A 20,408-nucleotide genomic window follows, 5' to 3' on the forward strand; every position below is an offset into this window, starting at 1 on the left:
CGCCACATCTGTCGGCCCCTGTAGGAGCAGCACACCGCCTGCTCAGCTCTGTGCACCTGGAAGCTCAGGGTGAAAGCGGCTCTCTGGTGTCCTGCCTGGTGTCTTGCTCCCAGGGCAGTGGTGCTGGGTTGGGGGCCATGCTGGAGCATGGATATTTGGATTCATCCCCTTCCAGTGGGTTTGCCTTGCGACTGAGGATGCAAAGCCTTGCCTGGAAGGGCTTGGTTATGCAGAGGAAGGCAGTGTGGATCCCTTTTTGTAGAAAATGGTCTCAGGGTTGTCCTCATGGCCAGGAAATCAGGGTGAAGGCGTCACAAAGCCAAGGCCCACCAGTAATCCTGCATCCTGAGAAGGACGAGGAAAGCCATCCCAACTGCGATGGTGCTCCCACGAGTCTCTTGATGTTCTTCTGCCTTGACTGACATGTCCCACAGTCACACCCAGCTTCCTCCTCTGTCCCCAGCAGTGGCCCCTGCTTCTCTGTGCTGTCCCACTGCCGCAGTGGTGACACCTCCATTCCCCTTCACCGAGCCCATCTTGTGCAGGGAATGTGCGTTGTTAAATGCCTTTCTCAGGAGCAGCTGCCTTGGCAGTTTCCCTAATTCTGTTAGGTGTGATTTCGATCTGCAGGAACTATTAACTGATCTAATTATACTAGAGAGCATCACTCCACTTGCTGCCTCATTAGCTCCCGGCTCTCCTCCATCCTGCTCGCCAGTGTCACCAGCAGGGTGGCACGTCCTTGCTGCGCTCACTCAGAGCAGTGACCAGACCCAAACCACACAACGGTGCTGTTTGCAGCCCCAACAAGACAGCGTTTGGGATTCAAAGCTTCGGAGCATCGAGCAACACGGCACAGCACGACAGAAACCACCGGGCAAGGGACATCCCCTCTTGGGTGCTGCTGTCCTGATGCGCCCCAGCTGGGGAAGCAGCAGCCCTGGGAGCGAAGCAGCTGCTCACACTCTAGCAGAGAGGAGAGGGGCTTTATCATGCATAATTTCCTGGTACTCCCGCAGCGTTGCCGCTTCAGATCTAATATTGGCTGGCAGGATGCTTGACAGTGCAGGGAGGCAGGGAGGCAGGGAGCTCGAGCAGAGCTAATGCACTGCTTATCACTCTCAAAGCACTGTTTATTTCAGCATCTGTCAGCTTTGTATGAAGGCTGTTTTATCAACAGGTGAGCAATATTCTGCTCCAGACAGGACTGTTGCTGGTGTCGAGCTGCCTGAGGCGTGTACGTCGCTGCCCTAGGTGATAGCAGCTGGGCTCCCGCCCTCACCGCCTTGCCTGGATTAGAGGGCTTGTTTACAGGGAGGCTCTTGAGCTGCAATCTGCTGTGCCACGCTTTGTGGGAGCGCGCTTGGTGTTGGTTCCTCTGCCTCCCTTCTCCAGGAGGACGCATTGAGCGGAAGAATCCCATCCCATGGTTTGTGGCAGACTGTTCCTCATGGTGAGAATGCACCTGGGTGTAGTCCCGTTGCCTTGCAGAAGGCTCCTGCACCTGCAGGTTAACAGCGAGGTAGCAGAGCTCTCCACAGCTGTTCTGTCTAGCATGGGAGCTCCTGGATGGCAGTGTCTCAGTGGGATGGGGATGCTCTGCGTGCGATGGAGCCGCTTGTTCAGCCCTTGAACATCAGAGGCAGAAGGAGTTGAAGCCGCCTGTGTCTGTAGGGGAGAGCCAGCAGGGCTGGGAGCTGAGCACTGCTCTAATTAGGGAGCTGATGTGCTGGCTGTGCTGGAAATTAAACCTTCCTCGCACGCAAAGCTTCAGCCTGGATCTGTCCCAGCAAACAGATACCCCACTGCAGTGCCCAGCTCCTGTCTCCTCAGACTGATTTCTGGAGGAAGGCAGCCCAGCTGCTCCAAAACGGGAGCTTGGCCATCAGGGTGCTCTGCACCGCCACGCTCACCTCTTTGTCTGCACGCACTCTTGCAGGGTTTCCTCACTGTGCAGCACCTTGCATCCAAACCACTGCCTCCTTCCTTGGGAGCAGCCTGGCAGTGTCACCCTCCATTCATCCCCCTCTCTGCGCCCTGCTGCAGTGACATCAGCACGTGGTACTTCCCCATGAAAGCAGGTGGGGTTGGCTGCACAGTGCTGCAGCTCCAGCCCTCCCAAGGAGCGCAGAAAGCACCGTGCTCGGCTGCCTGGTGCAGAGCTCATCACCTCCAAGGGCTTTTCCAGCCAAGGACGGAGGCTAAGGGACTGCTGGGACATCGGTGACACATTACCTTCCAATGCTGAGCGCAGGGCATTGCTGCCTGCCCTCGCGTCCCAGAGCACCCGCAGGGGACAGCGGGTGAAAAAAGCTGCTTAGCATCCATCCCTGTGCTTTAAATTGTCCTGGGTTATTGGCGGCGGATTAGGAGGGGATTTGGGATGATTGGTTGCAGCAGGTTAAATATAGGCTGGAGCATGGCAGAGGGCTTGCTGCTGTGCAGGGAGGAAGGAACAGCCCGTGCCAGCACTCTGTCTTTCATCTCTCGGGGGCCACAGCTGCGTGAGCACCTCTCCATTTCTGACGTTGTCCTTCCAAAGCCTGCAGCTGGCTGCTGGCACCTTCTGAGCGAGGCCACGGCCCGAGATTTACAAATGTGCTTCAGGCACAGCTGCTGTGGGCTCCCTGGGCTCCATTCATCTTCCAGGGCTGTGCGGCCGTATATCTAGATGCACTGGTCTGCCCTTCTAAATGAGATTTCTATCTTCCAAGTTTTACCTTGCTCAGATAAATGTACTCAGCACAATGGACTCTGCTCCTGGTCAAATTAGTTATGCAGTAATCAGAGCAGCCCATTGCTGGGAGGAAATACCCACTTGAGTTTCACTCTGCTAACGGCCTCAGAATATGCAGTGCAGTCACTTGCTTATCTGCTCTTGCAGCTTGCAGAAGGTGCTAGCATCGGGTGGGCTCGCCGGCTAGACGCACACTGGGCCTTCCTTGCTTGCAGCAATGGGAAGAGCCGTGGGATGCTGCAGAAGACCCCGAGAAAGAAGCACAGGAGCCAGGCAAAGCAGCAGATGAATCTTTCACCAAAGAAAGCCCCAGCTCCCATCACCACCCTGAGCCCACATGGTGGTGATGCCGGGCTCAGCTTGCCATCTAGTGGCAGTCACGCCCCCTCCTTGGGGACATGGAGTTTGCAGCCACAGCAGGGCCTTGTGGTAGTTACTCTGTGCAGGTTGCTTCCCCCACTGCAGGCTCTTGAGATGCACTGGGAGCCTCTGTCCACCCCAGAGCGTGAGACATAAATGCCCCTTCCCCTGTTGCCCAGTGTCCAGGGAAGGGAGAGCGGTGACCCTGTCCCCTTGCCTTGCAGGTATGCTGGTGGTCAACGTGACCTGGAGGAACAAGACGTACGTGGGGACGCTGCTGGACTGCACGCAACACGACTGGGCACCTCCCCGGTAAGCACAGGGCTGGGTTGAGCGGCTCCCGGCCCACCTCGCCCGGGCACAGGGATCAAACCCACACGTGGAAGCATGGTGGGGCCGTGGCACAGTAACCCCCTGTCCTTCTCTCTGCAGGTTCTGTGACTCTCCCACCAGCGACCTGGAGATGCGCAACGGCCGGGGCCGAGGCAAGCGCATGCGTCCCAACAGCAACACACCTGTGAATGAGACGGCCGCCGCCTCGGACAGCAAAGGGACCAGCAACAGCAGCAAGACCCGGGCAGGAGCGAACAGCAAAGGGCGCCGTGGGAGCCAGAACTCCTCAGACCACCGCACGCCGCCCAGCGGCACGGCGGAAGACGTGAAGGCCAGCCCCTCGTCTGTCACCAAGCGGAAGAGCAAACCTCTCTCCGACATGGAGCTCAACTCCAGCTCGGAGGACTCCAAGGGCAGCAAACGCATCCGCACGAACTCGATGGGCTCGGCAGCTGTGCCCCCCACCACGGTCAAGGTGGAGCCAGCTGTCCTCGACCGCAACTGCCCCTCTCCCATCCTCATCGACTGTCCCCACCCCAACTGCAACAAGAAGTACAAGCACATCAATGGACTGAAGTATCACCAGGCCCACGCGCACACGGACGATGACAGCAAGCTGGAGGCCGACGTGGACAGCGAGTATGGCGAGGAGCCCTCCCTGCACGCTGACGTCGGGAGCTGCAACGGTGCCTCCGTGTCACAGAAGGGCTCGCTTTCGCCTGCGCGCTCGGCCACCCCCAAGGTCCGCTTGATGGAGCCCCACAGTCCATCCCCATCCAGCAAGTTCAGCGCCAAGGTCCCCAGCAAGAAGAAGCTGGCAGGGGAAGGAGACACTGACCCCGGTGCCCTGTCTAACGACGGCTCCGAGGATGGTCCCTCGGTGGCTGATGAGACGAGCAACGACGGCTTCGACACGCTGGAGAAGAGGTGCGTGGATAAAGACAAGTCCAAGAAGGCATCTGGTGCTAAGCAGGAGAAGATGCCTTCCAAAAGCTTGAAGTCTGCCAGACCCATTGCCCCTGCCATTCCCCCGCAGCCTATTTACACCTTCCAGACGGCCACCCTCACCACAGCCAGCCCTGGGTCCTCCACGGGCCTCACCACCACGGTGGTTCAGACCATGCCGAGCAGCCCCCAGCTCAAACCCATCCAGCCCAAACCTACGGTGATGGGAGAGCCCTTCGCGGTCAACCCTGCCCTCACCCCTTCCAAGGAGAAGAAAAAGAAAGACAAGAAGAAGAAGGAGCCCAAGGAGGTAGAAAACCCTCTGACTCCTGGCAAGGTGTGTAGGGCGGAGGAAGGGAAGAGCCCGTTCCGGGGGGAAACGAGCGACCTCGGGACGAAAAGCGAGGGACTGCTGAACGGCTCCTCCGACCCCCACCAGAGTCGGCTTGCTAGCATCAAGGCTGAGGCGGATAAAATCTACAGCTTCACCGACAATGCCCCAAGCCCCTCCATTGGTGGTGCCAGCAGGCTGGAGAACGCCAACCCTGCCCAGCCCATGACCCCGCTGCACGTCGTCACCCAGAATGGGGCGGAAGCGAGCTCAGTAAAAACCAACAGCCCGGCCTACTCGGACATCTCTGATGCTGGGGAAGACGGCGAGGGCAAGCTGGAGAGTATGAAGGCAAAGGATCCAGAGCAGCTTGTCAAGGATGGAGCCAAAAAAGCTCTTTTCCCCCCACAACCTCAGAGCAAAGAGTCTCCCTATTACCAAGGCTTTGAAACCTACTATTCCCCTGGCTACCCTCAGGCAAGCCCGGGGCCCTTGAACCCCAGCAGCCAGGCTGCGGCCGAGACACAAGCCTTGAAGCTGAAGAAGGACGAGGAGCAGGAGAGCCCAGAGGTGAAGGTGAAGAGTGAGGGCGTTGAAGAGAAGAAGGCAGAGCTGGGCAGCTCCAGCCAGCAGCCCTCTGTCATCCAGCAGCGTCCCAACATGTACATGCAGTCCCTCTACTACAACCAGTACGCCTACGTGCCGCCCTATGGCTACAACGAGCAGGGCTACCACGCTCACCTGCTGAGCACCAACCCTGCCTACCGGCAGCAGTATGAAGAGCAGCAGAAGCAGAGGCAGAGCCTGGAGCAGCAGCAGCAGAGAGGACTGGAGAAGAAGGCAGAGCTCGGCATGAAGGAGCGGGAGGCGGCTCTCAAGGAGGAGTGGAAGCAAAAGCCGCCCATGCCCCCAACGCTCACCAAGGCCCCCAGCCTCACCGACCTTGTCAAGTCAGGGCTGAGCAAGGCCAAGGAGCAGGGAGGTGCTGACATGGCCAAATCCGTCATCATCCCCAAGCTGGAGGACTCGTCCAAGCTGTCAGGCAGCCAGGTGGCCGAGGGGCTGAAGGTGAAGCTGAGCGAGGCCGGCCACCTTGGCAAGGAGACCGCAGAGACAAAGGGAGGCTCTGAGTGCGGTCGGCAGGCAGAGGTGGACCCTGTGCTCTGGTACAGACAGGTAATGTCAGCCCACTGCCCATTTGGTGGGCTTTCCCCATGTGTTTTCCAGGGCTGTCACTGCAGAAAACGCGCGTTGTCCTCTGATCCAGGGCTTGTTCCCATCGTGAAGGGACTCCATGATTTTCCATGGCTGGGGGCCACCGAGGGGAACATGGAGAACCTGGGGAAGGGGTGATGGCTGTGCTGCTCTCTTCCCAGTGCCCAGTGGTATGGGGAAACATGGGGCTGGGGGGGGAGGGAGGCAGCTGCCCTGACCTGGGTGTGGTTCTTGCAGGAAGCAGAGCCCCGGATGTGGACCTACGTTTACCCAGCAAAGTACTCGGACATCAAGACGGAGGATGAGCGATGGAAGGAGGAGCGGGACAGAAAGTTGAAGGAGGAAAGAAATCGAAGCAAAGAAGTGGTGTCCAAGGAGGATGGGAAGGAGAGCACGAGCTCCGAGTGCAAACTGACCCCCACTGAGGAAGCTCGCATGGTGGGGAAGGACCCCAGGCCCAGTGTCCACGTCCCTGTGTCCTCCCCCCTCACGCAGCACCAGTCCTACATCCCCTACATGCACGGCTACTCCTACAGCCAGTCGTACGACCCCAACCACCCCAGCTACCGGGCCATGCCCACCGTCATGATGCAGAACTACCCAGGTAGGAAGCCACGGCCATCTCAGGGGCAGCCGTGCCTGTGTCCCGGCCCAGACCCGTGGTGATATTGGTGACCACGCTCCAGGAGCCAGCGGGTGGGGCACAGGGGAGTGATGGCTGGGGTCTCTGTTTCACTCACTGGAACGTGGGCACAGCTCGGTACAGAGCAGCACACCTCTCCTCCCCGTGCCCTGACTGCTGCCTTTCCCCCGCAGGCTCATACCTTCCCTCCAGCTATTCCTTCTCGCCCTACGGGAGCAAGGCATCTGGGAGTGATGACAGCGACAAGTCTCGCGCCAGCCCCAGTGTCAGCTGTAAGTCCAGCTCCGAGTCCAAGGCCCTGGACATCCTGCAGCAGCACGCCAGCCACTACAAGAGCAAATCACCCACGGTGAGAGTCAGCAGCTTTGCCTAGCTTGCAGGAGCTTCTGGAAGGTGCCTGCAGCCTGGAGGAGCTCCTGCTGTAGGAAGTCTGGGGCTGTAGGGTAATCCCACAACCCAGAACTTTCTGGAGTGGATGAGCCAAACCTTCATGCAGGGCTGCTCCAGGGAGGCACTCAGCCCTGCAGCTGGTGGGTGGAGGGGCAGAATGCAAGGGCTGTTCATGTCCCGCAGCAATGTAGGGCCACCAGGCAGCTCCTCTCTGAGTGGGGAACAGGGGGGCTCTGAGGCAGCCCCTGCTCTGGGGCAGGGAGGAGCTGCTGGGCTGAGACCTGCTGGTGACTCTCACCATCCTTCCCCTCGCTCTGCTCAGTGCTGAGTGCACCCTGTAAGCGAGGGAGATGGGGATGCTGTGCCATCAGGGCAGCCCTGGTAGAGGGAAGCCCTGCATACCCCCGTCCCTCAGCGCCCGCTGCTTTCTCCCCCACAGATAAGCGAGAAGACAGCTCAGGAGAGGGACCGCAGCGGCTGCGGGGTGGTAGGGGGCAGCGGGAGCTGCAGCAGCATTGGAGGAGCCGGTGGTGGAGAGAGGAGCGCAGAGCGGCCCCGGACCTCACCATCTCAGCGCCTGCTCTCCACGCACCACCACCACCACCACCTCGGGTACTCGCTGCTGCCGGCGCAGTACAACCTGCCCTATGCAACAGGTGAGAGCCCTGCGGGCCCTGGGGAGTGCTGGGCGGTGTGAACCCCGCTCCTGGCCTGGCTGCTGACACCCCCTCTCCCCGCAGGTCTGTCCTCCACGGCCATCGTGGCCAGCCAGCAGGGCTCCGCGCCCTCCCTCTACCCGCCGCCCCGCAGGTGAGGACGGTAAGGCTGCCGTGGGGCGCTGGGCTTGGCCCCTGGGCGCGGGCTGAGCCCTTGGCTCCGGCAGGACGTGACGCCGGGACCGGGCTGTGCAGCAGGCATGTGACAGGCTCACATGGGGACGCGCCGGAGACTCCTGTAGACATCAGTTGAATGGTGTTGATTGTTCTGCTGGACGTTCTGCTGTCGTCTGAGGCAGACTCTGTCCTCTTCCCCCGTCGGACACACACTGAGCCCCACAGCCCTTCGGTGAGCGGCGAGCCGGCACCTGCGGAAGTATTTATTCTCCTGGGCTCCGGCGCTCGGGATGGGAGCAGATCGCCCACCTGGTGCATATGAAGAGGAAACGGAAGCACTGAGGTCTCTGGATGAATTTGCAGCCTCGCCGTGGGGCTGAGCAGCGTGGGGCATGAGGTGGTGGAGCTGGGATGCTGCCTCCCGCCTCCGCGGGGCCACGGCCGGGCCGAGCCCTGCACTACAGCAGTTTCAGGGAGCTGTGGGAGGTGAGCAGTGGGGCGGCCGCAGCCATAGCCGTGGGGTCAGGTGGCCTCGGTGCCCCCGTCGGCCACAGCCGCCCCGTACGCCTCTCACAGCCCCTCGCCCCAGGCTGGGCAGCGGGACCCCCACCACCTGCCCTGCTGCCGGGGTCTCTCCCCAGTGCCTTGCGTGGCCCGGCCCCACGGCTTCCCCCTGGGCTCCGAGCTGTGCCCCCCGGGGTGCCGCTTCCCTCGCACCCTCCCCTCTCCCATCGGCTTCCCTGGGCTGCGGGCAGAGCTCAGCGAGGAACAAGCACACTTAGGCTCTGCCCAGAGGCACGAGGTCGCTGCCGCCGCTCCCTGCACCCGAGGACAGGGGCTTTCTGGTCCTCTGCCCGCCCGCCGCCCCCCGGCCAGCGCTACCTCGGCCCCACCGTCTCCCCCCGGGCCGGGGCCGCAGTGCCGTCTCCGCTGTGCGTGCGCGAGGCACCCCGGCCCCAGAGCCGCTGTACCGGGATGCTCTGTACATACTGTAAAAAGCAATTGTTTGAAAGCTGTTGTTTTTGGGTTTTGTTTTCTTCCCGTCCCCCCGCTCTCCCACCTTTCCCAGCCCGAGGGATGCCCGGCAGCGCGGCGCTCCCCGATGCCTCCCAGGTTGGCTCGTCGCTCTTCCAGCGGTCACCCCAGAGGCAGCGGGGCCGGGGTGCTGCAGGATCACCCCAGGGCCAGGGCCGCCCCAGTAGGGCCAGCGACCGCAGGCAGAGCAGAGCGGGGCTGAGCCGTTGGTGTTGATAGCTCTCGTTTCCATTGGAGTTGCTGTGTTGGGTTTCATTTCAGTCTTCCTGATTCTGCCCTTCTGTAAAGTGTACATTATTACCAAGTTCCTTGTTTTTTATATATATATATATAAATATATATATATACAAACTGTACTCTTCTTGCCTTTGTACATTTGGGCAAGGAGAGAGAATAAATCTTTTTAAGAGACAATCACAAACCTGTGAGGGTGGCTTCTTCTTCCCATCCCCGCTCCCCTGCGCTGCGTTGGGGGATCCACAGGCAGCCCCTGGTGCCCAACACGGCGCAGGGACCCAGCCCAGGGCTGAGACCCATCCCCACACCACTTAAAGCCCGGAAATGCACTACTTAAAGGGATAACTGATCAGGGACTCCAGGAAGGTCAGCTGCTGAGAGGCAACAGGCATAATTAAGGCTTTAATGGGCAGCAATTACATAAAGGGATGGGTGTGTTGGAAGCAAGGCAGCACTGAGCTCAGGAGCCAGTCCTCGCCCCGCTGCCTGGCCTGTGGGGAGGGAGCACAGCCATCGGTTCCACTAAGGGACTTGGAAAGGGATGGCAGCCCCCCGTGCCATGTCCCTCGAGCCCACATCTGCCCTGCTTCCATCACACTGGAAGGGAAGGAGGGCAAAGAGATGACTTGTTCACACCAGCTCATATCCCTGCTCCACCTCTCTCCCCTTTTAGAAAATACTGAGCACGATTACAGAACGGCTCGGCTTCTGCTCTGACGAAATCCTCTGCAGGACAGCAGGAGTGAGAATGGCCCCACAGCCAGCCCTGGGCTGAGACCCAGCACCACTGGTTGCAGGTGATGTTCCCACCACTCCTCCACCCCACGGGAACCGCTGCAGTACAAGGAAGGCTCCGCTCTTGCAAAAAAGCAGCCCCAGCTGGGTGAAGTTAGTCTGAATGCCCCTTTTATTGAACGCGGTGATAGTGCAGCGGTAACATTGGACAGAGTAAGACTGCTGAAACAAAAGCTGGAAGAGGAAAGAAAGTTGGGCCTTTTTTCTTTTTTTTAAAAAAAAAGAAAAAAAAAACAAAAAAAGTTAGACCAGTTAAAACAGCATTGGTTGCCCCAAAGCAGAGACGCAGAGGGGTTTTAATGTAGTGTTAAAGGTTAACTCACGCCTCCTCCACGTGTCTAACCCCCAAACATGCCTTACTTTTAAGAGTCTGAGTGAAAACCAAGAGGTGTTCGGTCAGATGAGCGCACGCCACACATCAGGTGATGGGGACAGACCAACAGCCAGGAGAGAAGTCGGGCTGACGATGCTGCATCTACCGCTGTGCTCCCTGCGCGGCCCAGCGAGGCCTCGAGGCCAGCATGGCACTCAGCCACAGGGCAGGAGCTCCTATGCCAGTTGATAAACATCTTCCATTTACTATTTGGTGATTACATGTGTGTATATATAGTTCTCTAGGCAACACGTTTCAATGAGATAGTCAACTCTGAGGATACACAGGCCAATCTAACAATGAGAAATGCAGTTTCAGTTCAACAAAAGCTCGTTTTCCCTTTCCTCAAGAAAGGAGATGTAACACTCTCTCCCCTCAAAAGGTTTCCAGGTCACGCTCGGGTCCCCCGCCGCAGCTATTCTTCATCAGAGGAAGAGTTCTGGTCCAGGGGATACACCATGAACATCACATCTGGCCGCGAGGGGACAGAGGGGTGACCAGGTCTCACGATCTCAAAGCCCAAGAAGCTGAAGGTCTTCAGGAGCGGCGCTACCAAAGAGAAGGAAACATGTTACCAACAGGAGCAGCCTCCTCTGCAGCTGCCTCGCCCCGCGAGCCACGAACTCCCCTCCTAACTGCAGCAGGGATCCGCAGCCATCCTGCAGCACACCGATGCTTTTCACTGCATTTAGCTGGGGGCCCGCAGCTCTGCTCAGAACAGCCATCCCAGCTCAGGGCACCGCTGGCCATCAGCTTCCAGGCACAGCCAGGTTTAAGAGCAACACCCCATGCCTTATAATTAAAACCAAGCAGAACCCAGCATCGCGTGTCTCCTCCACTACAGAGGTCACCCACACAGCCAATGCTGGCGAAACACAAGAACTCGTTCAGCTGAAAATTATTTTTGGCATCCTAACATGGAGTGACATCTTCCTGGGCTCAGTGCGGCTTAGCTGCAATAGCAGGCACTGCTTTGGGGAGCGCAGCGCAGCTTATGATGTAGCAGAGTAAAATTAGAATTAAGGCTGGAATTACTCCTGCCATGGCGATTTGCTGCGTTATGAGCCCGCACCGAGTGAGACCCGAAGCGACACATCCACAGCTCTGTACCTCACCACAAATCTCCGACTTCCGTGCTCTAATCGCTCACCCAACACATCTATCTTTAGGTCCTAAAGCAGCCCCCTTAAGCCGTAAGCATCTCCCATTGAGGCAGGATTACCTGCAGGCCTAGGAAGGGCAAAAGTGCTGGGAGATCTTTAAAAAGGAGAAGGGCATTGGAGCAACGAGCTACCAGGGTTCACGTCCTGGGTATTAAGCTCTCCAAACCACAGAGGCTGGTGCCAAATACCATTCCTCCCCCAAGGAGGAGGCTGAACTTTCTGGACAAGGAAACACTCCAAAAAAAAAAAAGCAGCACTTGTAAGGATTCCTGCAGGAAAAAGCACCCCCTGAAGCCCTGGGACACACCAGGTTTCTGCACGGGTTCAACAGCACTGCTTTAGATCTGAGGGCTAAATCTGACAGCAGGGCTGAGCTCTCACCTCTGTCTTCTCTGCTTTTTCTGAAGCAAATAAAGACATAGCTGACTTTCATTTTTTCTTCAGCAAATTCCAGCAGTGCTGATAACCTGCCAAGGAGCAAGGAGAAGACAAAAGAACATCAGCAATAGGAAGTCCTGTCCCGAGGAAGCCACCGAGCACCATCCGTGGCTTGGATGCTGTCAGGCAGAACGATGACTTGTTTACAGATTGTCCCAGTGAACAATGGGTGCCAAAACAATGGGCTTCCTGCCTTCGTTTCCAAGCCTGAATCCGAGTCCCCAGCACCCACCGACACACAGCAGTGCTGCACCAAAGCCTTCAGAGCTGGGGAGCTGGACACGGCAGCCGTGTGCATTCATTCCCTCCGCTGGCAACGCACACGACCCGTGGTGCACAAAGCTGCTCCTGCACACATCACCCGGCTGGCAGAGCCGAGGAGCCGCACGGCAGAGCCCAGCTTCCTTCCTCTCCCCAGGCATGGGCCCCTCCTGTGGGCATGGAGCAGCACGGAGCCCCGCCGCCATTTGCGACGCGGGCTGTGAGCACGGTGACAAACAGGGCTGGAATCGAGATCTAATTAAACAGCAGTCAGCGAGCTCGCAGCACGCTGAGGGAGATTGAATTTGCCAGGATTTCGTTAATATGGTAATGAACTACTTTAATTATAGCCTCCACTCGGCTGTTTTACCCAGCTAAAAATAAGCCTGCGGCATCGTGCTTGAAGTCATGAGTGGGGCTGGTGAAGGCCCCCAGGAACCAGGGGCACACGTGGGGCCAAGCGCAGGGAGCACAGCCAGCCAGCCTCAGAGCACAGGGACCAGCACGAGGCAGCAGGAACAGCACGGGCTGAAGGTACCCAAGGAGCCTTTGTTGTGATGAGCAGGAGCTGGTCACACGTGCTGATGAAGCCCGTCTTGAAGTTTAGAAGGGCTTCAGGGGGCTCTGCGCAGGAATCCAGCAAAGCCACATCTACGCCACGGCGCTCCCCTCCACAGATCTCCAACAGTGTGCTTGGCTGGGAGTAGCTGCTCTGGAAGCTGCGCTTACACAAACTTCCCAGAGCAGAGCTGTCTGGACAAAACACGGCCCTGTTCTGCCAGCAGAGAAAAATCAGAGGCTCTGGCAGAGCTGGCAGCCTGCGTGGCAGCAGCCCAACAGCAGAACCACCTACTGATGAGAAGGAGCACAGCAATATAATGGAGCTTTTCCCTCCTGGAAGAGAGGAAAATACTTGCCAAAAGCAGCTTGCCAATTGGCCAGTGGGATAAAATGTTCCACAAAGTATGCAAAGAATCGCTCCACTCATTTCTTGAGTATTTTTCATTAGCACAGGGCCTCTGAAAACAGTAACCCATCCTGAATGGCCACCAAGGGGAAGAAAATATCCTCATGCTAGTCTCCCATACATACATCTCTGAGGACAAGGTGTTAAGGCCATCCTTTAGGTGTAAAACCAGGGAACAGAGCTGTTGTATGTGCAGCTCACCTCCCCATACACACCGCATCACAAACATAAGCAAAAGGCCACAGGCAAAGCTCTGGGACCCCAGACTTACCCTTCTTTGCTTCCATCAGCTAATAACCCATCAGGGATTTCCACAAAGAGGCTCTGATTCGAAAGCACTGCATCCCAGGAGGAAGTCTTCACCTCTGTGACCTTGTACTGGAAGTGGACAACATGAGGCTTCCCTTCGTGCACCGGGACATCTTGGCTAACAGTGATCTTCTCATCCTGCACAGGGAGGGAGCAGAGCTCATGACATGCACTGCAGGGTGCAGACACACCACGATGAGCATTCAGGCCTTACAGCAGGGCTCAAAATGCGTTTTCCTGCTCACGTGAGTGCAGTTCTGCATGTTGGCCCTACACTCAAACCCTGGGCAGCAAGGAACCATTCAGATCTTGGAGGGCAGTTTGTCGGCGACTCCTGGAGCCTGAACCAACATGCTAGAACAGCTTCTGCTGCTGCAGCCTGACCACTTCTGTCACCCTGCTCCCCAGCACAGTCTTTTTGTTTAAGGAACGACCACAAGCTGCTTCCCCAGACCTTACAGCCAGCTGGTACGGCAGTGGATTAAGGGAGGAAAAGACAGCACAGAGAGAATCCCAAACCAGACAGAAGCTACACGGATTGAAGGCTGTGGCAAGGTCTTTTCCAGAGACTACAGATGCACGCATGCCCCCCTAACACAGCTCCAAGCAGGATGCCAAGCAGGCAGCCTGCCTCAAATTCAGTGAGCAGTTCCTAGAAAACAATTTTGTGGTTAAATGCCATTCCTTCTCCTGACAGTTTTCGTAGGCAGCAGGCTTGCCCAATAATAACTTCCACATTTAGCTGTGAAAAGCCCCAGTGAAACGACCGGAGAAATTCATCAGGCCCCAGAGTAACACTGTCAGCTGCAGCTGAATTGTTGTATCAGGGCAACGGAGCCAGCTTATGAGCTCTGAGATGCAGAAAGAGCACCTCAGCTTCTTATCTTTCATTAATATATTCCACCTATGCAGCACTGACCATAATGCCCACACCTGAGAAAAGGCAGCTCAGTTTGGATCCATGGTATTCCTCCTCACAACCAGGAGGGCAGGGGACGTTTCCTCAGCTGTGCAAGCACTGCAGAAACAAGTGGTTCAGCAGGAACACTTCTGAGAGGGTTTCCAGGCTCCTCCACCTCACTTCCCACTGTTTTACCCCCTATCACCACACATGCAAGCAGTCAAACCCCCCCGGTTTTGCTGCTGTGCCAAGAAAGAAGCTGCTGAGCAAGTTAATGCTGGTGACATCGGCTCTGCATGTAAATCAGGAACTGCCTGCTGCTGGTCACCAAAGCAGAGGAAGCTGCTGTTTGTTTCAAGTGCACAAAGCTGCGTGCTGAAAAACAAGTTTACACTTGGTCAGAATAAATATCCTGCAGGAAATAAACCTATTGGCTGAGCTTGAAACAAGTCTGTGGGTTTTGTGATGGTTTTCAGCCAAGTGCACCCAGAAGCCTACCTACCAAGAGCTGCAGCTCGAAAGGGACACCTGACCGTGGCACAACAGAGCCAGTGGCAAGAGTCAGAGCACCACAGAGGTGCATTTAAAAACAGCACAACAAAGGGATTATGCACACCTTTCACGGGAGCCTTCTGCAGTTTTTCCTGTGCACAGAAAGTCCCTTCATTAAGGAAGGGATCTCTCAAGCATGAGAAGCTTACAGCTGCTTTTCTCATACTTCACAAAAACAAGAAGAGAAGGAAGTTGAGAAAAGCAGGGGAGGGGTGGCACATGCACTGGTTTGTGTAGGAAGGTCTGCAAAGCCTGCAGCAGCAAGGAAGGGTTCCCAGAGCCTCCCAGCCCTTCTGCAAGCAGAAGCCAATCACTTTCAAAGTTCTCTCCAAGCTCTGAACCTAGCAAGGTTTCCCATTTACATGGATTAACAGAACCAGTTCCCCCAGCTCTGTGGGAACTGCATTTATGCAGCCCATCTCAGGCAAGTGGAATTTTATTCCTGTCAAAATAGTGACATCCCGAGGACAGAAGCTGTTCCTGTGAAACAGTAGCCCAGAATTCTTTGGAACACGCTCACAGCAAAATCCTGTTTGTGCAACAAGCATCCAGTTTTCGCTCACTCACCCCTGCAGAACGTCCCCGCCACTCTGTCTTTTATCCCAGCTGCCTGCTCTGCAACCCCAGGCTCCTTTCTGGCAGCTCAGAGCCACAAGGACCAGCGCCCACTTGCTTATACTTCACCGAGTGCAAAATTTTCCATCCCAGTTGCACTCCTCAAGCATCTCAAGCAGGACAGGGGGAAAGCCCTGGGTGCTGGCAGAACAGGGAAGAAGGATGTTAGGATCTTTCTGTGTTAAGACTCTGAATGCAAGAACACCAACAGCTATAGGGAGCCATGCTGCTTAATTTGTAATGCTGTTGTGTGCAGGCACTGTGCTGCAGACTCATTCAGAAAGGTCATGCCTTCAGCTAGAACAGCTGATACAGCTGGAAAAAGGGCTTAAGCTTTTGGGTCCAGACGCCTTTCCATGTCACACTGCAGCACCACTGACTTGAGCAGGCAGCAGAGAGGGGCTCCCAGTGACCCGCATCTGGAGCGGAACTTGAAATTGCTCTAAACGGTTTAAAAACACAACCTGCTCCACTCTGGGATAAGCTCTGTTAAGGAAGGGGTCAGTTCTCAAAGACTCTGGTAACAAACTGGGTTTTATCAGCAAAACAGTGACAAAACAGCAAAACATTTCCTCATGAATTTCCAGAGGAGACTGTGTAGCTGTGACCTGGAAGGGCCTGCATCATTTCATCATACAAAGTCTGCTTGCCTCCCACAGGGTAATTAAAATGAAGACTAACACCTATGACAACACTGCTGTCTGAGCTGCTGAATTTGCAAGCTTAGCATGAATTTAGGCAACTTCATCCAACAGCACTTCACAGCCTGGTCTGTGGAAAACAGCCCTCGTCCCAGAAGGCGAGACATGCACCACTGTAACACAACAGAGGAGATGCACAAGCACCAGTTACTGCACTAAACAGTCAACCCAGGTGGAAGTCAAAGAGACACCTTACAGCACAGGTGGCCACAGAATGAGGGGGACACAGCACTCCTAGACAACTCTGCAGAAACTGTGATCTCGTCCCTCCCTGCACACAGGAACACTGCAGTGTGAGAGCAGCCTGCTGCTGCCACAAAGTTCAGGTGGCTCCCAGGCCTGGACAACGTTACCTCCTGGAACAGAGCACAGGGAGGAGCTTACCAACCCTCACCCTCTGCATTTCACCTTTCTGCTTCCCATTCCCTCTCTTTGCACAATGTTTGAGAAGTTGCTTCATGGCTCTGCAGCTGGAACAGCCTCTGGGAACGGGGCTCACCAGCTCTGGCTGCACACCTCCAAGAAAAGTCTATTAAGAAACCAGCAGTACTTAAGCAAGACAGCTGCCGGCAGAGCTGCTGGAAGAAAACGAGCTGTTTCCCCACATATTATCGCAGAGTTATTTGTGTTTGTTCCCAGAAGGAAGCAAGCAGAGCTGTAACGCAGATATGGGTCATTATTTGGACGTCAGATGTTGCTCACCTTATAAATCAGAGCTGAAAGAGAAGGATCCCTGCTACCCCCTCGCCCACCGGGGATCTTCGACAGTGGGTGAGGGGCATCAGGAGCACCACAGAGGCCCCGGAACGATGTGCCTGCAGCACTGCAGCTGGGGACAGTTACTCAAAGGTAAAATACTACTGCAAGAGAAAGAGAGGACAGCAGTTAGCAGGGATCAGGTTTCCAACACTCCAGCTCAACCCCAAGCCGCTCGTATTGCTGCTTCCCCAAGACACGGGAGGGCACCCACGGACCTTCCACGCCTGCAGGTCTGCACTAAGCCACCTGGCTGCCCACACTGTGAGAACAGCAGAGCTTTGCTGGAGGCAGAAGGGCTCTGGTAGCCACAAACCCAGAGAGCGTGCTGAGCCACCCCTTGCTAATAAGGGACAGCTGGGAGCCTGCCAGGAGCAGATGGCTGAAACGCATGACCAGATGAGCACACATTTTCTACAGACAAATATCTACAAATAGACCAACAGGGCTCAGAAGGAGGAGGTTTAAAGTTTCACGTTTTTGAAACAGGGAGGAGTGAGAGGGCTGGTTCTTCAGACGCCTCCAACACACTGCCCAACATCCCAGCTGGCATTTCCACACACGCGTGAATTATCACACAGCTCCCTCAGCCCGATCCTATCATTACAAGCTCACCCCACAGACTTCGTCCTGAAATTGTTTTTTTATCAGCTTAATACAAGTGAAAGAAGCTCCCCTTGCAATCTCAAAGACCCCTCAGGATCACTCTGTGCTTTACAGGCTTTACCACTACCCTAGCTTTCAGCACATTCACAAAGGCAAGTTATTTTGCTTCAGGAGCATTATGTCCTTCACCAGCACCAAAAAAGCCCTTTCTCGAGGCACAGGGCAGCAGCAGCATTCCTGTAACCAAGCCTGCAAAGCCAACACAAAGAAAGCAGCCCTTGCCCAGCAGTGCCGTGATGCAGCACACCAGCACAGAGCTGTATGACCACCACCCTGTCACAGCTTCCCGAAAAACAGAGCGCGGCTGTAAAAGACAGGCTCCATGCAGGCATCTACAGCTGGCTGGCTGTGCTGAAGCTTCTCAGGTGAGGCGTTGCTCTGCACTCCAGCCCTGCTCCGTGAGCTCAGCACCCAGGGAGCCACATCACCTGAATGGCTTGAGCAGTGTGCAGGGAACGGAATGCACACCAGCAGGTTGAAAACAACCAAAACGCTTGTGGGTGCCAAAAACAACTTGCAAACGCAGTTACGACACAGGCTAGAGTCCTGGCTATCTACCCCACACCAAAACAATCTCTCTGCAGAAAACACAAATATCCCTCCTTCAGCTTTGCTAGACAGTGCTCTTCTGCAGTGTTTCCATGTGGCCACGACCTACACCAGATGCTGCTTGCAGAACAGGCTGCTGAACCCTCCAGAAGAGCCATGAGGAACTCACGCTGGAGATGGCTGAGGGCAGAATCCCTCCCGCACGCCCGGCTGCACTCTGTGTTAATACAGTCCCTCGGCACGGCATGACTGGGGCCATCAATGGACCAGTGTGTATTCAGTAGTAGTGGATGTGGAGAGGCATGACAAAGCACTTTGCTGTGCCATTCCCCACCCCCAGAAAGCTGCTGGCAGCTTTGTTTTTCCCTTCCCTCCTCCCTCACCCCTAGTTAACAATGTACTATTGATAGCTCTCTCCAACTTGCGGCCAATGCATCGAGAAGCTGGATAATGAAGTGCAGTCGTGGGGGAAAAAAAAATAAATAAATAAGAAGAGAGAAAGGCAGCGGTTCTCATGCAAAGCAGCTCCAGCCACTTCCCAGTTTTGCTTCCTCCGGCACATGCAGGAGGCAGAACATAAGCTCCCTTCTTCAAGGGCTCGGCCTCCGGGCCCGGCCTCACCCAGCCGGCACGCTGCCTCACCTCCCACCAAGCGGCCCTAACAGCAGCACGGGGCGCCAATCGAAGGACTTTTCCTTCTCTCCCACGCAGCGGTCCCACGAAGAACTTCACACCACAGCCCGACAAAACCTCCTCCTCGACACAACCGACGCAGAGCACAAACTGCACAGCGCTGCCATCCGCGGCCTCTTCGTGTTCGCCGTAGCAAAGGCGCTGAGCCCCCCGGGCTCCTCCGGCCGATCAACGCGCAGAGCTCCGCGCCCACGCCGTCGGGTGTCACTTCGCAGCGGACACCCGCTCACCTTCCAGCCGCACACCTGCAGCCCTGCACCTCCAGGCCCCGCCGCGACGAGTCGGGCCGCTTCCTTCTGTCGCGCTGAAGAGCGGTGCCGGGTGCCGTCCCCACGCAGCCCCACCGCCGGCCCCGTGCCGACCTCCCGGTGCCGAGGACGCAGGGACGGCCCCGCTAACCGCAGGACGGCTGAGCGCCGGGCCCTACAGCGCGGGCCGCCCGGCCGCCGCCTCCCGCCCACCTCAGCGAGGGAAGGCCGCAGCCCGCCGAGGCCCACCCCGCCGGAGCTCCTCGGGCCCAACGCCCTTCTCCGTCAGCCTACGGCTCCCCGAAGAGCGCGCAGAGGCTCGGCGGGGCCGCGCACCTGTCCTGGGTGTTTATCATCCTCGGCTGCCTCCGGCTAAGCTCGGCTCCGCTAGGCTCCGCACCTCCTCCCTCCTCCGCCGCCGCGCTCCGACTGACCCCGCCGCGCGCCGCGCCCCGCCCCCTTCCCCCGAGCGCTTGACCACGCCCTCTTCCATCGGCCACGCCCATGCGACCACGCCCCCTCCCGTTGACCCCGCCCCCTCCAGCGCGCGCCGGGCAGGCCGGGAAGATCCACCGCCCCAAACAAAGGCGGCGCGCGCCCCTGCCGCGCATGCGTGGTGCGCTCCTCCCCTCAGTCCTGCGCTTCGCGGGGGTTGGGCCGCGGGGAGCCGAGGCGGGTCCGGCTGCCGTGGGTCCGTGGGTCGGTGTGATGCGTGACAGCCTGCCTGGTTCGTGGTAATCGAACTTCAGAGGTGGCCTGCGGACCTGCTGACCCATAGCCTGGATGAGTAGGAGCCAGAGGGACGTAGAGACCCGTAGCTCAGGTGCATAGAAACCGGAAGGATGTAGAGACCGCAGTTCAGATGAGTAGGAGCCGAAAAGAGCTACAGACCCATAGCCTGGATGTATAGAAACCAGAAAGACCTGCAGAGCCATAGCCCAGATGTGTAGGAGCCAGGAGGACAAGAGAAATGGGAACGTGGCCATCAGCATGCACAGCTGCTTGTTGCAGGGCTCTGCACGCTCTTGTGATGAGCAGGGGGATGCGGAGCCTGCGGAGCCAGGCAGTGCAAGCAAGCTGTGGGCTGTGATGGGTTCAGCCTGCTGGAACAGAAGTTCCTCAGGCCCCTGGGAGCTGAGCTGGAGCACATCTGGGGAAGCCTCACACCTACTCGCCCTCTCTCACGCTATCTGTCCCGGTCCGTGGGCTCGCAGCCTGCCGGCAGTGCTGCTTCAAGGCTCCCTGGTTCCCAGCGCTGCAGCGTTGCGTTGCTTTGGCAGGAAGTGACCAGCTGTTGTGCAGAAAGCTGGCCTCCAGCCAGAGCCTGAGTTCAAACACGGCCCAGAAAATGGCCTTTCCCCC

The 20,408-nt window shown here is 57.1% G+C and overlaps 2 protein-coding genes across 4 annotated transcripts in view; one reads left to right on the top strand and one right to left on the bottom strand.

Moving 5' to 3' along the window:
* Positions 1-9,835, top strand: part of ZNF609 (zinc finger protein 609) — a 36,839-nt gene extending 27,004 nt beyond the window's left edge. For 2 of the 3 annotated variants that reach the window (XM_048955888.1, XM_048955889.1), the window contains exons 4-10: positions 3,322-3,409; positions 3,530-5,882; positions 6,159-6,525; positions 6,738-6,913; positions 7,394-7,610; positions 7,695-7,764; positions 7,838-9,835. In XM_048955888.1, coding sequence (XP_048811845.1) covers positions 3,322-3,409; positions 3,530-5,882; positions 6,159-6,525; positions 6,738-6,913; positions 7,394-7,610; positions 7,695-7,764; positions 7,838-7,844 — 3,278 coding nt within the window. In that variant the 3' untranslated portion in view covers positions 7,845-9,835. Of the gene's footprint in view, positions 1-3,321; positions 3,410-3,529; positions 5,883-6,158; positions 6,526-6,737; positions 6,914-7,393; positions 7,611-7,694 lie in introns of all 3 variants that reach the window. The other variant, XM_048955890.1, reaches the window with a different exon arrangement.
* Positions 9,836-9,948: 113 nt separating this feature from the next.
* OAZ2 (ornithine decarboxylase antizyme 2) lies at positions 9,949-19,472 on the bottom strand. The gene is given in 6 exon segments (XM_048955891.1): positions 9,949-10,776; positions 11,772-11,857; positions 13,328-13,503; positions 16,837-16,917; positions 16,919-16,994; positions 19,383-19,472. Coding segments are annotated over 6 exon segments (573 nt in total). The 5' UTR covers positions 19,403-19,472; the 3' UTR covers positions 9,949-10,642.
* Positions 19,473-20,408: the final 936 nt, after the last annotated feature.

Source organism: Lagopus muta, chromosome 10 (genome assembly GCF_023343835.1).
Source record: "Lagopus muta isolate bLagMut1 chromosome 10, bLagMut1 primary, whole genome shotgun sequence".
Lineage (NCBI taxonomy): Eukaryota > Metazoa > Chordata > Aves > Galliformes > Phasianidae > Lagopus > Lagopus muta.